The following is a 15,899-nucleotide window of genomic DNA, read 5'->3' as shown; positions in this document are numbered from 1 at the left end:
AAGCGGCAGGCTTGACGAAACAGTGAATTGGGAGCTATGGGTGCGTGAAGCTGACACTGGGAAGTTGATGTTGATTGCAGGTCCCTTGGGTGGTCACCTGCACACACAGCCTGTGCTTGCTTTGGATGTTTCTCCTGTCGGCAAAAACGCTGGTGAGCGGGTTTATGGAACACGAGCACCGGCTGGCAGAGGAAAGGCAATCCTCTCTTCTGTGGCATTGTTGACGTCTGATTTTCTCCGATCGGTCAACTCGGCGTTGCTACCACCGAATATATCCAAATATGGAACTGGGACCGAAGAGAGCGACTTGCTCAATTCCACCGAGAGTTATGCCGACTTCAACTTGTAATGCATCGATATATGTATCCACTTCGATCACGCCTGAATACTCTCGACGACATCGAAGCTAGCAGTTCTGTTGGATCCGAGTTCTCCCCTATCAAACACCTCACATCGACTTTCATGACCTCCCAAAAGTGCCGTCTCTGGAGCTTGAGCTTTCACAATTCTACGACGACTATTTTCCGTATATAACACCATCTAATAATCATGATAGACCCTAGCAGCAAACCGAAATGCATCCATGAGACTCAGTAACAGTGCAAATGACGGTGAGACTCACCTGGATTACCCAATAAGTAAGTATTATTATACTGGGCGATCGAGCGCCTCGCTAACTATTACTTAGCTTAGTTGCGTTAAATCCCAACACCAGCGTTAAACCTTGCCCTAAATAATGTTTTACCTTATGCTACCTTGTAAGGTATTCTTGGAATGAGCCGATATAGTTAATTAACGTATTAGGAATATACAGAGCCAAATTATGTAGGCTATTCCCACGACACCTTCTCCTCGACGTCAACAGTGAGCTCGCCCTCATCAACGTTGAGCTCACTAACGGGGTTGTTCTCCTCTGTTTCTGCTCTGCCTTAGCTCATTCATCAATGCCAAGGTCCCTTCACTGCCGCATTACCCGTCCTACGAGAAGATCAGCGTCAACACTCCTGCTCTGCCTTCACCCAGCCATTGACGCTAAGGTCCCTTCACTGCTGCATCACCTGTCCTCCTCGAAGATCAACAGTCAACAGTGAGAGTGGGCAATCCCGCAGTCTGCAATTTCTACTTACAGTCGCACAGAGGTCTCCTCCAAAGTTTGCTTATCGCCATCGCATCACCTCGAGGCTCAACGTCAACGGTGAGAGTGGGCAATCCTGCAGTTCACAATTTCTACTTACAGTCGCATGGAGGTCTCCTTGGACGCTTCACTTCCCAACATGGCCTCTTGCGGTACAAGGGCCAAGAAGATCTCAGGGTTATCGCATGCAACCATCAGGCATGGTTTTAGTGGTTCTAGCAGGCACTCCAAAGTGGTAGCGGCTGGTAAACAAAATGAGCGCTTGGAGGAGGTAAACCATAAAAGACAGCAACAACTGCAAGGTGCGTTAATTGAATCGCCTTGCTATTTGGCTCTCACAAATTGCAGAAATGACATCAACTGAGCGAGACATGGTTGAAACCATGATGATGGATAATGGGTTCGACACTGACTTAACACCATATACAGCACCCCCAGGCGAGGAAGGACTGGACCTCAGTTATGAGGGTGGGGAACACAAGGTGTTCAATGGTCTCTCACAGCACGCTGTGTCGTTATCTGGTTGGTATGTGTGCATTGTTTTCAAGCTTTGATCTCACTCAGTAATATATTTTAGTTGTTATGTGGACCCTCGCACTCGCCATGATCACATTGAGGTCCAGACCGAACATTGGAATACTCAAATTGACTGCCTGGTCAATGAGTATCTAGACTATCGTGATCGTGACAGAGGTGATGGCATGCCAAGTATCCCGGAAATCCGGGAAGATGTCATAATTACTGATGGAAGCCATTGCTTATTGCTTGCTGATATCGAGCTTGTTGATATATTTGGTGCATGTTAACTTTGTTGACCACTTGGCTTTGGTAATCATTCTACAGGTCGCCGCAGAGCAACACTGCAACCGCGACCTTCCCATATTTATCCCAATGAAATGCTAATTCATCATGGCTATCTAGGTTGTTTGCCACTATATCCAACAGTCACTATCTCATTACGAAACTCTCGCCACATACTGCCAATCTCACCTGGACATGCCCTTGTTTTAGTGTCCAAGCACAGTGCAAGACTCTGTGCCATCTTCACAATGTACTGTCTTGAAATTCATTGCTGTCTGTCTGTCTCAAAGTTCATAGATTCCTTACCGCAGCATATCTCAACATGCAATTTTCTGCGGCATATGACATGTATCTCGAGATACTTCATTGCATGAAGACTCGCCTCAATGCTGCTCTTGGACGAGACACTCCCAACTGGCGGCTTCTCAATTCTTGTCCGTGTTGTGTGTATAAACTCGAAGGCGAGCCTTCCCTTACTTTTGAATGACTGGCAACTGTCGACGGAAACAATAGCCTCAAACGTTGGGCCTCAACAACATATGGCCTAGAACCACGAGAAGATTCATGACAGCCTCGTTCAGATTATTGGATCGACCAAGTGACCGTCAATAAATTTCAGAACGAAGTCCGTGCACAGACCTCAAACCATCCCAGACAAGATGACTGGGGTGATGTTCCGTCCGAGATGGAAGGATCCGAATTTCGGTGCATGGACAGATGGAGAAATGCTGGCCCTGAGCAACGTAAGAAGATGTTCGCTGTTTTTGACAAGTCTGGCATTTTTATCGCAGCCTGTCAGCACCGGTTTGTGCTTCTTGCTTGCAATATGGTTCAGAGTGGGGAACTGTTAGTATCATTGTTTATTCTCATGTACGAAATTCATGGTATCTAGGGCAAAATATCCTTTGGCCCTCCTCAATCATTTGATGCCCGTCTTGGGTGAAAATGGAGGTTGTGCTTATGACATTGGGTGTGCATTTGCCAAGACACTGGCAAGCAGTAGTTTGGGACCCCGTGCCCTCGCCCTCAATTTGCGGATGATGGTGGGTGCTTTCCACGGGCATGCTCATAATCGGCGCTGCCAGTTGGATTGGCACCCCATGTACATTGACGGCACTGGGCATACCAAGGGCGAGGGGTGTGAGCACGTATTCGCATCCTCAAATGAGCTTGCGCGAAGTACGAGGCACGCATCCACATTTCACCGACACCAGACCATTGAGGAACATTTCTCATTCTGGGATGAAGATAAATATGCCGCATTGAGTATGGTTCAAGTCACCCTTCGAGCTTAACTAATTTTATTTTCAGGCACTTTCTTGCGGAACCATTATCGAGAAGGACTAACGTCAATTCAGACCCTTACGGCTGAGCTTGCAGTGTTGCGAGATACTCTTGGACTAACTGACAGTGATTTTACATGATTCCACTCCAATGAAAGAGCGTACCTCGACAGCCTAAAGGAACCGCCCCCAAAAGAACTTCTCCAGATCCGATATGTTGAACTCCTGCGTGAATTGGCCGAGCGACGGTAAGTCTAGTGATTCCCTGTTGATTTATTCTAATTTGATCAACAAAGAGCAGAATGGCAACTGGCACAAGAGGCTGCCAACCAAGCACTAACAACTATTGCGGCTGGTGATCTAAGCCGTATTTCGGCTGCCCTTACTCAGGCCAGGATTCGCATTGACAGCGCATATACTAAATTACAGAATGCGGAAGCGTTTACGGCTCACATAGAGATTCAACTCCGGATCAGGGAATGTTGGGTGGTCAGCAGAGAAGCTTACAATCAATACAAGCAACAGGCATCTCAGCGTAAATATCGCGCTGCTTTAGATGAACTGGAACACTTAGTCGTCATGCAGGTTATTCGAACTCTCAAAGCTATCACTTTCTGGAACGGGTGTGTGGTCCATCTTCGATTTTGTTACATTGAGAACTAAGTAATCACAAGGCTACAAACTACTGCCAACAGATTGGAAAGGCTTTGCAGCGCCGTTCTGATGCTATCCAAAATGCACTCAACCAGTACAATGTGCAGGCTGCTGCACTCGATCCTCCACGTCTGCAGTTGTCTTGGAAAAATATCACTGAGTATAGTTTCTTGGGCGAGTTTGATTTACTCTGTCATTCACGCACAGACATTCGTGAGCTCGACTGGATGAAGCCTGCCCATAGGGAAGCAACAGTGAAGTATTTCAAACTCTGTCACGCTCATGAGGAGATTGTGCGGCTTAATGTCGAAATCTGCCGATTACGCACAGCCATTCATGATGAAGGCATTCAAATGACTGCAGTCATCGCTGATCTTCTAGTTTCGAACCCCCCATTAAGCCGCGAGCTTCAAAGGCAATGGCAAGCACGCGCAGCTGTCAACGCCGTGCATGTTTTGCGGTTGGATCAGCTCGCACTTCAACCAAGCTTTTCGGGTACTAGAATCATTGGCAACCACGTTGGTGCTGTCGCGACAACTGAGCTCGAGACTGACTCTATTCCACATACGGCCAGGGATGATGGTGTGTTCCTCTTGTTTGCCTTAACAACTTATATGCTAACTTAGCTTCTATCCCCACAGAAGATCGTGTCACTCACGATATCATCACTTCAGAGCATGCTGATGAGGGTATACTAGAGCATGAGGAGCAATTATAGCTCACACAGGATATTGCTGATTTTATTGTATCAATTGTCGATTGATGATGGTGTCGTTCAATGTATTGGTCTAATCAACCTTGTTGGATCACACTTAGTGCATCAGGTTTCTTAAAAATAAAATGAATTCACCATTACATGTGATCCAGCAAGATTCTGACATGTCCTGCAGTATATTGAAGTGGCGGTCCTTGATATACATAGCAGCCAGAGCCTGACCGCTGTTGCTGAACAGATTGACCTGGAGTAACTGTTGCTGAACAGATTGACCTGGAGTGACTGTTTCTGACCGCCATTTCTGAACAGATTGACCTGGAGTAACTGTTGCTGAACAGATTGCCCTAGAGTAACTGTTGATTATTAAGTAGACTTGGACTCACGGTGAGGTAAGAGCCTGGCTGCTGTAACTGTTTCTGACCGCTATTGCTGAACAGATTGACCTGGAGTAACTGTTGCTGAACAGATTGCCCTAGAGTAACTGTTGATTATTAAGTAGACTCAGACTCGCAGTGAAGTAAGAGCCTGGCCGCTGTTACTGAACAGATTGGCGAGTACTACTGTTGATGATTCATGCTGTTGGGTTTTGGCGCCACCCGCAGCCTAATCAGTGTATCTGAATCATATGTACATTGTAGACTCAAAACATCATAGGGCCTTCAAGTTATTGATTGATCTCCCCCTACCACTCACTGGCTACTCGCGATACATGATCTAAGTGCACCGCACCAATATACACCATGCCTTGAGTCCTCATTTCTCTAGTTATCCACCTCAACTCGTTATTTATTAAAACATTGGTTTTCTTATCTAGAACTGGCATACATTTACAGGCGCCTCGCATTAATCAATCTGACGCCTACTATTCTTGTTCTTCGCCCCCAGTGACTCTCCGCTAATTCAACCTACCAGCATGTCAACACCAAAACATTTGAAACAACCCCTACCATGACAAGCTGGAGACAAGGAGTCTTCTCATATGGCCAGTTTAGAGAGCCTCAGCCCAAAGCCACGCTTTACTCTTTCCAGTGTCGCGGCTCTGTATTCCAACGCCTTCACGCTGGGTTTCAGCAACGCGGAGCGTCAAGCCACAGCTCGTGCTTTGCTTAGGCACAATTCACATCAAGATGGCTCCCACTATCACACAAAGACCGCTGGTGGCCTTCACCCTTTATATATCAAGTTCAACAAGGTCTTGACATCCCAGGATGAGAGGATGATAACACACGAGGAGTTTGTAGAAGCTGCGCTTGAGGATGTTTTTGATGCAGTGAGTTTTTTTTTCAACTTAGCCTGCACATTTTTTCACTGTAGTATCTGTCACAGCTTTGTATGCAAGACCGCCTGGACGGCGGAATCTCACTGCTTATCCGTTGCCCTGGGTCTCAGGCAAGAGACAGTCTGACACCTGAATGGATTGCCGTCAACGTCTATGTCACTCCCCGCGAGCTTCATGAGTACCCAGAACAGGTTGGAGGGGACGTCTCACTCTTTGTGCAAGGATTCTGCGAGCAGATAGCCAAAAACCACCTTCAACACTTCACAGAGCAGTGCCACATTGAAGGCATTCAGCCTCCCCATCGCTGTGAGTCTTTATCATTTTTGAGGCAAATTGATCACCCTAATACTGTATATACCTAGATCCAGCTCCTCAGGTGGATCTGACGGGGTCTCAGGCCTTGCCAGCCCCTTTGGTCCTGACCGGCTCACGCATCCAATGCTCCGCTCGTCCTCCACACATTTTACACCATGACTTTGAGATTCGTGCCGCCGAAAAAAAAGGTAGTTCTGACACTCTGAGTCACCTGCAATCAAGCTTTATTCAGCATGCAACAGCACTAGCCAGCGCTGCTCTTCCTGGCGGTGCTAAGCTTCATCAGCGTCGACATGCTAATGCCTTCTCACTCCTGAAGAATGTTCAACTGGGTAACACTCTCACGCCCTTCACTGTTGATGGTCCAATTATTAGCATTGGGCCAAGCACCAATGCGGTTCTGGATTGATTCAAGATGGGCGATGAGTTGATTCCGAAGCTCCACGAGCTGATGTCAACTGTACGTAGCAGCCGTTGGGAGGCCGTCCTCAGGTCTCCAAAGTGGGAACTTACATTCGAGCAGGCAGTGCTTCTGACAACTGCACTTAACACTGACCTGCAGGGGCGCAAATTAGATGCAATCATGGTATGGACTTAGTAGTCTAGTCTGAGAATGCAACTAATGGCAGCCACAGCTGAAATCAATGTTAACTAAAACGTTCCAGGTGCTTGGGATCATGGTTTGTTTGTGCGCACTATACTTTTTCGGTCTTCTATTTGCATATTAATGTTCTGATAAATCTTTTGGCAAATGTAAATCGTGGTTAACGTACTATACAACTTGTTTTGCATATGTTTGTGCTTTGAAACTTATAAATCTGCATTGCTGATCCGTGTTGAATGGCAGGTCATGAGCTCACAGACATTCTACGCATCGAGTGCTCACTCGAGGCGTATTCAGCCAGCACCTCGTTGCCGTGCAAAAGTTCAACTAAGCAAGGAAGCACGAGCCTTGCTGACAGCTTCTCGCCGCAAGAAATCACAACTATTCAAGACCGTGCTTGATGATGTGTGGACTAACATTGACGAATCCATCAAGACGATTGCGTCCTCTAATTGCAAGAGCATTCGTCGTGTCCAGCAGGACTTGCATATGGGTCAAGGGCTCTTGTGGACGAAGCATGCCAAATTGAGCATGTGGAATGTGTTCTGCTGGAAGAAAAATCAGACCGCAGACGAAGAAAATGGTATGTGCTTTTTGTGTCTACAGTTCTTCTACCACTGACTTGTTTTATGCTACAGGACTGTCTGGGAAGGCAGTCCTGCAAGACCTTGTCCAGGAGAATCATGCCGAGTATCACGAACTCAATGACGACGCGAAAGCTAGCATTTTGAAGGAGTACGAGGAATTCAAGGCCACAAAAACTACTGGCACTCATATATCCACCAAATCAAAGGTCAACGATGTTACTCAGACCCTCAAGGCCGTCGAGAATGAGGTAGGCAATTTTTTTTTTCATTTCAACAATATTAATCATAATAATTCGCAGTTAAATAGCTTAAGATCCCGAACAGGCACGGAAACGATACTATACACGACGTGCGGCTCTACTGACCTGCCACTCCGTGGGGTTGCCTTCGCAACACATGGCATTGAAAATTTCATGGAGTCCATCATGAACGTTGATAATCAAGATCTTGTTGGTAAGAAGGAAGGTTTTGCAATGAGCGGGATATGCGGTGAGTTTTATTTTGCTAGTACTTAATGAATTTGCCACTGAATCTATCTAGGTGCTGCTCAAAATCATCAAAAATGTTGTTCCAAGATTCGCGGCTCAATCAGAAACTTAATTAATGGGGAACTCCGTGAGTCATGCACCACTCTTCGACCATTCTCTTGTCTAACTTGTGCGATGTCAGAGAACATCACCGGTGACCCAGATGCAAAGATGCAATGGGTTCACTACTGGCGCAACATTGTTCAGCGCTATCTTGTTGTTTGCACAGGGTGGCCTGACAAAATCCCCTTTGAGAACCTTAGCAAAGTGTCTAGCTCACTCGCCGACCTGGAGATGCTCGAACGGAAATGGAAGTCTGGAAAGATCCACTGGAGACGGTTGGAGAATGAGAAGTTTGAGCAACTTCATCGCGAGCGAAATGAAAAACTCGACAGCGGTGCAATTATTGAACATTGTCATCGGACCCACTCAGACAAGGGCAAGAAATGCACTCGCACTCGTTCTCCTGATGAGAACAATGAGAACGCCGACAACGACGACAGCGCAAGTCACACATCACCTGTGCCACCTGCCTCTGCTTCTGCAGGCAGTTCTACTCGGACCGAACCTTTGGCATCTACTCCTGCCAGTGGGAATGGACTCTCTCCCAACCCAGTTGGCGACAGCACAAGCTGCACATCACCTGCACCACTGGCCTCTGCTTCTGCGGGCAGTTCTACTCAGATTGATCCTTTGGCATCTGCTCCCACCGGTGGGAATGGACCCTCTCCCAACCCAGTTGGTGATATGTCATTGGATTTTGATCCTAATCTCTTTGATCCTACTCTCTTTGATCCCACTGCCTTCGATACTGTCCAATGGACTCTGCGGTGACTCGGGTTTTTTCGTTTGATTTTGATGGTACTCTCACCCACTTAAATCAACTGTTCAGTGGCCCATCTACTGTTGGCCTTTGAGGCTTCTCACTGTACCTCGATGCACGTTATAGGTTGATTAGTACTTAATATACTCGGGCTGGACAGAAGTCAATGCTATCAAATACAGTTGCGAAAATCTAATGGACCTCGCACGATTTTGAAGGCGCGCAATCACCAAAGGTATAGCCAAGAACGGCTCCTCGACACTTTGAGGAGTTCGGCTGTTATTGACGACTAGCAATACAACACAGTAGATAAGTAGTCGAGCCTCAAATGACTAAAACAGAGCAATGCAGGCATAGTAGAAGGCAAGGAACTCATAAGCCAGAAATAGTAGTTGTGAGGAGAAGCACAATGGGCAAGGCAATGGTGATAAATGAACGTCCAAGGAGACCTCTGTGCGACTGTAAGTAAAAATCGTGAACTGCGGGATTGCCCACTCTCACCGTTGACGTTGAGCCTCAAGGTGATGTGATGGTGATAAGCGAACTTCCGAGGAGACCTTTGTGTGATTGTAAGTAGAAATCGCGGACTGCGGGATTGCCCACTCTCACCATTGACGTTGAGGTTCGAGGCGAGGCGATGGTGATGCAGGTAAAAATCGCGAACTGCGGGATTGCCCACCATTGACATTGAGCTTTGAGGCGAGGCGATGGTGATGCACGCGGACTGCGGGATTGCCCACTCTCACTGTTGACATTGATCTTCGAGGAGGACGGGTGATGCAGCAGTGAAGGGACCTTAGCGTCAATGGCTGGGTGAAGGCAGAGCAGGAGTGTTGACGCTGATCTTCTCGTAGGACGGGTAATGCGGCAGTGAAGGGACCTTGGCATTGATGAATGAGCTAAGGCAGAGCAGAAACAGAGGAGAACAACCCCGTTAGTGAGCTCAACGTTGATGAGGGCAAGCTCACTGTTGACGTCGAGGAGAAGGTGTCGTGGGAATAGCCTACATAATTTGGCTCTGTATATTCCTAATACATTAATTAACTATATCGGCTCATTCCAAGAATACCTTACAAGGTAGCATAAGGTAAAACATTATTTAGGGCAAGGTTTAACGCTGGTGTTGGGATTTAACGCAACTAAGCTAAGTAATAGTTAGCGAGGTGCTCGATCGCCCAGTATAATAATACTTACTTATTGGGTAATCCAGGTGCAACCATACTGCACCGATGCAAAAGCAGAAACACGACTCACTTTAGTTCACTGTCGCAACATGCCAATCACTGACATACAAAGGTGTTCCACCACACCAGTGAGTCATGTGGTTAAATCCAGGATGCAAATTACTCATACTCATAACATCTTCGATGAATATGCATGTCTGCCGTTTGCAGCACTTTATTTTCACGGAACTGATGTGGCAAGGAATACTGTCAGCGTCACTGGCAGGTGTTGGTGCTGCCAACGTAGTAACAACGGCGAGGACCAAGGAGCCACGCATTGCTTCTGAGGAAGTGATATGAGATCATAAATCTGAAGCGGATGGTAGAAAGATGGCTTACTTTTATATTTGAACAGCTTCCTCACATGTTCCTAAGATGTTGAGGACTTGGTTCATGCACGGTTATGCAGACGGTCCAACTGTTAGTCCTCTAAGAGAGCGTGCCATAACAACTTCAAATACTGACTACCAAACCCCCTTATTGCCTCCCATAGGATCCCAGACTCCACTGATAGGGTTCCAGGACAATGGAATACGATGGTATGTGCTATTCTTTTGCTCAGAAAAAGAGAAAAGATCACCTAGTCCCATCTACGACCTTGACCTTATCAATGCTGAGCAAGATGAAGACACTGCATGTTCCTACTGTCAGGTACTACAAAGTTATCATTCATTACATAAAATGCGGCGAATTGATCTCACCTTCTACGTCACACATCACACTACATGAACAATATTTTACGTTTTTGTGCATTGTACCAGCTTACTGATTGGCTCTTGGTTGTGCCCTGTGATCCTTTGGTAATTCTGCAATCATCCATTCGTCTACATAGCCTGCAGCTCACTAGCCAGTCATCCGTCATCGTACAGGCTTGTTACCATGACTCCCTAGCGCTGTGACTGCAACATTGTTTGCAGGAAAGTGGCTTTGAAGATGCATACCAGTGGACACTGTAGATTCCCATCTTCACAAGGCCGGATATACGCAACTGTGCAGGGACATTCATCTTCTTTATATTGTCAACAGATGCTCTAGAGGGCTACTTCATCACAGGATCTTATCTCACTTGAAATTTCATCGTTGAGGCCCCTTTTTTGCCTCAAAGAAGGTGACATGATATTTGTATTGTGGATTTTGTGTGGATCTGTAAAACTTCATTTGAGTACTAATTTGATGAAACATGTCAGGCAGATGGACGCAAATCAATCATACTCACACTACCGTCAACAAATGTCAGCACACATTGCTGCCCAGCGCAGCACTCTGTTGTTCAGCAAAGCATGGGACAAGCATCACTTTCAGTGTCACAGGCAGATATTGATGCTGTCAAAGCAGTAACCCATAACGGCGAAGATGAAGGAGAAACACATTGTTTGTGAGAATATGACATGCAATCAAATAGATCTGAAGAGGACATCAGTAAACTACTAAACCTTGCACAGTGTTTGCTAATTTTCACAGCTCTCACAGCACCACAGAACCTCACAGAACTTGGCAATGCTGATGTAAGTCATGGTTCAACTCGTCAAAATTTTCAGAAGTCTTTGTTCTACACTTCAACTCTTAATTTCTACCTGTACCACTGCCATCCTTCAAGTAAGTCTTTTATTTTCTTTATTTTCTTATTACTGCTTGCTTATTATTTACCTTAACAACCCTCTCCCACTCTCTTGGCACAGTCAGCAGACTTGGCACTAACTACTTCGACCTTAGTTGACTCGGCTTCAAGTTGTAAGTCCTTTTGTTTCTGTTTTTCTTATTATCTACTAACAGCTATTATATCACCTAGCTGCCCTCAATCTATCACACCCTCCCACACGCTCAATCACCTCCTGCACCTCCCAGTACCATCTTGCACCATCTTGCAGTATCCAAAACTCTCGTGGCACCATCTCGCACCCTCTCGGCACCCAATATCCTTGTGGTACCTTCTCGCACTCTTTCAGTAACTCTTAGATTAGTTCATGTTTAGAGTAGTTGAATGCAATACATTGATTCCAATTTTTTCAATTGTCTGAAACTTGATTTCTATCAGAATTTAAACAAAACCAAAAGAATACTGTGTATTGAAGGTACTGCTGTGGGGTCTGGGAGGTTCTGTCCAGCTCTGTACAGTTACGGTAGTATTTGTCCAGTTGGGACCAAGCTGTAGCGCTGTGGCGCTGTGAACCTCTGTCCAGTTCTGTACAGAACAAAGCAGTTTACTGATGGATGGTAGGAAGATGGCTTACTTCTATGTGCTGAATGTTGTTCTCGCAGAACGCAATGTAGGCAGAACCTATCCACCTGAAATTCCTATTCGAACAGATGACTTCTGCGATACCAACAGACCTCAAAGTCGACTACGATGGTATGTGGTATTCTTTTGCTCTTCTAGTGCCAACAAAAGGAGAAAAGCCAAGGTCACCTAGTCCCATCACGACCGTCGACCTTGTCAATGCTGAGCAAGAGGAAGACACTTCATATTCCTACTTCCAGATCTAATTGAGTGATTGGTTGAACTATTGCAGCGCTTCTGCTATAAATCTTCCTGCCTCTAGGGCATCTTTGCTTAGGGCCAGTATTGCCATGTACTGTCAAAATCTACTACTCAATGCATCCCCCTCGACGATAGAAAAGAGGTCCATTCGTACCGTGAGCTGCTCAGGTGGCCCACCCGCCCTCACGGCTCACCCTGGACTCTCTGTGTTTGAGGTGATCTTTTGGGTCGAAAAACCCTATACCGAGTACAACCTTAAGGTCACCAACAATGATCCACTGGAGATTCCGTACATCAACGAGAATCGTTGCGCACATAAGTATGTTCACGGACCAATGGTATTGATAAAACTGGCTTCACCCTCAGTCACTCACTGAGCTTGCAGTACTTGTGTAGCATCAAGAACCACACACCTCTCAACCGTACATCTTACCCTGCTCTAGTTGCACGATCTAACTGAACAGCCCTCAAAACCAACATTCTTATCCTCCTTGCTGCCCTACTCAGACTCTTAGCCGCGCCATCTCTGTCAAGCTCGCGACTCTTGTGGTGCCAGTGCATGAGTTCCCAGAATGCTGGTTCACTCTGTTGGATGATGTGAACGGGCTTTGGGAAGTGAGGACATGAGAGAAGTTTGAAGCTAGCGTTGTTGCAGCTTGCCGAACCCGAGTGTGTTGGAACATTCAAACTTCAGGTACGTGTCCCACTGGGTGCACTTTCATGGTATTCACCACACTCAATGATGGATTCGACAGTATACAGTCCATGCGTTGTAACAAGAATTTGTTTAGTTTCTGTAGGAGAAAGACCCATTAGTTATTTCCATCGATGTGAACAGTTTACTGACACAGTGCTCAAGTCAAGCTTCAAGAAGCCCGGAACCAGTGAGGTGGGCAATCCTTTTGCAGCAGCTCCTTCAAAGCCTTATATTTCTCCTCCAGTGGCGTACTAGTCGGTAAGCCTTCGTAATGATTTGTTGAGGCGAAGGCAATGCACCAAAAGCACTTCCCCTCTCAGGTCTTGACACAGCGAAATTTCGTGTAGCAGAAAACGCCCATCCGCAATCTGGCCTCCCTCGACGCCAGAAGAATGATGTCAAGTCCGTCTTGCCGCATCTTGGGAGGCTCATAACCCAGCTCAATGCCTCACTGGAACAATCAGTCCTCTCCCACTAGATATCCACAAAACTTCACCATACCAGTACCATGAAGATACTGTAGGAGAGCATTAGTGTGCAGAAATAATTGCGACCTGAATACACTCACTTATTACCTGGGATTGGGGAAGGCAATGTTCAAGTTGAACCATGGTATTATATAGTGCTCTTATTTACTACTGTAAGTTGTGATGTGAACATGTTCACTTTCAAACAAACATCTTTTGAACACCTATTATTCCCACATATCCCAGTTATTAAAGTGGCACCATGGTAATCGAAGAACCACTTAATTAAGCCTCAAAGCATTCCTATGCAGCACCGGCGGTGCACACCGGCAGGTTATATAGACTTCTAATAGCTATTATTAAGCTTTTCTACCTTATACATGTAGTATAGAGCACTGGCGGTGGCACACCGCAGGTTTATTTGTCAACATTACTTGATTTGGCAACATCGTCAACTCACATAAGCAGTGCAGCGCTGCCACCCTTGCAGCTCGTCGTCTACCACGATGAGCTCATATATCATCACATTTTCCACCAGTTTTTTTTTTCATTTCTTCTACTCTATGGTATAACTATGTCTTAGAATATGGACACTCGAGCTATTTTTGTCTTACTGCTTGCAATCAGGCGATAAATCAACATAGTACGTGGGAAACCTCCTCAACACCCTTCTTATCATCAACCATATCTGCACAGCTTCACCATTGCCATCGAACATGCAAACTCGCCACTCTGTAGGTGGTGTCTCCAGCAAGTGTGTTATCCACGTTGGCCCCAAACCAAAGACAGTCTGTGTTGGAGCCTTGCATCAACGGCAAGAAGATGCATGCAAGCTACGTGCCTCACTCCTCAAGAGTACATTTTTTCCTTCTTATTGGAGTCATACTTATGATCTTCCAGAGCTTCCTTTGAGAGAACGTGAGCGGCTACTGGGTGCTGAGAGCAATCAGAGCAGACCAGGCTCTTCTTCTGCAACACCATCCGATACCTTTGACTTTTCGGCCTATGACATGGACATAGATGCTATGCTGCCTCCTCCTGGTCTAGAGCAAATAACAATGGGTCAACCAAGGTATGTTCTTGGTCATTTCTTTGTGGGCAACGCACTGACTCAGAAACCTTGACAACAGAAGGGTAGATACCTGTAATTGATCTGAATGCATTGCACGCCAAGTTGCAGACTGGGCTTCTCAATACAACGACCTAACAGATGCTCTTCTGAGGTACAAGGCCAATTATGAACACCCTCCTCTCTCGGACGATGTGTCAGAAAACTTTTCAATCGAGGTTGTGGATATATTTGGTATGTTGCATTCTATAGTACAGTGTTCGCATTCTTAACCTTAACCTGCTTGTAGAGCGCCGTGTGCGCACTTTCAGAAGTGTCTCACCATTTTTAAATGTGTCCCTACTCCACTATGGCTGCATAGGTAGCTCACCTATTCACCCAACGACTGCTATAACTATCTGCACCCTCAATGTATACCGGCAAAATCACCGAGTCTGCCCACGCTTCAGTATCCAGGCACAAGCGAAAATGCTGTGTGCGCTTCATAATGTAAGTACGTCTCATGTCATTCGCTTCTAATACTTACATACAATTAGGTTTACTTTCACCGCCACCTAGCCGAACAGCTTCATGTGGCATATGATGTTTATCTTGAACTCAATCACCGTATCAACTCCCGCCTGGATAAATTCCTGGGCCATGACATGGACAATTGGCACATTCTTAACTCATGCCCAGCATGCCAATACAGCCTTGTAGATGAGCCGCCTCTTGAGTTTTCTTTTCTCTGTGCATTAGATGGGAATAACTCTGCTAAACTCATTGATCCCACAATACGCAGTGGCGAGGAACATCCAGACCCTCGCTCAGGGATGTCATCAATCTGGCTGACCGAGTCCTATGTCGACCAATTCAAAGACAAAGTTCGATCAGCTCGTGCTCGTCAAGGGCAGTGGCGGCCTGCTTCTAGTGTTGTTGGCAATACTGCGCCATTGCACCGCCCCAGTTTTGCCACTCTGGCAATTGCCGGCGAACTCAGAGGGGTCCGTGGCAAAACTTGGCACATCTAGTAGTAGGTAGAGGCCAACTCAGACAATCTGTGACAGATTTTCTTCACAGATTCGCCATCAATCTGCTGCTCAGATCAGTAATACTAAGTCTATCTCTATGTTTTTACCGTGTGTTGAACTGTATCGTTTGTACCATCCCGTCGTCCATACTCCCTGCACTTTGGAGATCTTAAAATGTCTGACAAAAAGCATCCTGGTGGCCGCCTACGAGCTAGAATCATCACCAATAAC

General features: G+C 46.2%; 4 protein-coding genes across 4 annotated transcripts; all 4 read left to right on the top strand.

The window, feature by feature from the left end:
* Positions 1–409: 409 nt before the first annotated feature.
* EDB91DRAFT_1316226 (uncharacterized protein) lies at positions 410–4,591 on the top strand (the record flags this gene model as incomplete). The annotated part of the gene is made up of 17 exons (XM_041325188.1): positions 410–638; positions 830–864; positions 934–1,037; positions 1,130–1,195; positions 1,238–1,437; positions 1,484–1,661; positions 1,713–1,843; positions 2,057–2,186; positions 2,234–2,370; positions 2,518–2,679; positions 2,728–2,782; positions 2,829–3,202; positions 3,248–3,284; positions 3,378–3,467; positions 3,516–3,842; positions 3,884–4,455; positions 4,500–4,591. Exons 1-17 carry the CDS (start codon positions 584–586, stop codon positions 4,589–4,591), a joined length of 2,745 nt encoding a protein of 914 aa, XP_041171686.1. The 5' UTR covers positions 410–583.
* A 1,012-nt stretch (positions 4,592–5,603) lies between these two features.
* On the top strand, positions 5,604–6,076 carry EDB91DRAFT_1013608 (uncharacterized protein; the record flags this gene model as incomplete). Its single annotated transcript, XM_041312457.1, has 2 exons — positions 5,604–5,858; positions 5,915–6,076. Coding segments are annotated over 2 exons (417 nt in total), but the record flags the coding sequence as incomplete, so codon positions are not given.
* Positions 6,077–7,032: 956 nt separating this feature from the next.
* Positions 7,033–8,734, top strand: EDB91DRAFT_1061285 (uncharacterized protein; the record flags this gene model as incomplete). The annotated part of the gene is made up of 5 exons (XM_041314430.1): positions 7,033–7,369; positions 7,425–7,621; positions 7,673–7,862; positions 7,914–7,988; positions 8,043–8,734. 5 exons carry the CDS (start codon positions 7,033–7,035, stop codon positions 8,732–8,734), a joined length of 1,491 nt encoding a protein of 496 aa, XP_041171684.1.
* A 6,284-nt stretch (positions 8,735–15,018) lies between these two features.
* On the top strand, positions 15,019–15,668 carry EDB91DRAFT_1061234 (uncharacterized protein; the record flags this gene model as incomplete). Its single annotated transcript, XM_041314424.1, has 2 exons — positions 15,019–15,147; positions 15,225–15,668. Coding segments are annotated over 2 exons (573 nt in total), but the record flags the coding sequence as incomplete, so codon positions are not given.
* Positions 15,669–15,899: the final 231 nt, after the last annotated feature.

The sequence above is a fragment of the Suillus paluster genome (assembly GCF_016628075.1).
Source record: "Suillus paluster strain FC165 chromosome Unknown EDB91scaffold_97, whole genome shotgun sequence".
NCBI lineage: Eukaryota > Fungi > Basidiomycota > Agaricomycetes > Boletales > Suillaceae > Suillus > Suillus paluster.
This window is presented reverse-complemented; position numbering and strand designations above follow the sequence as displayed.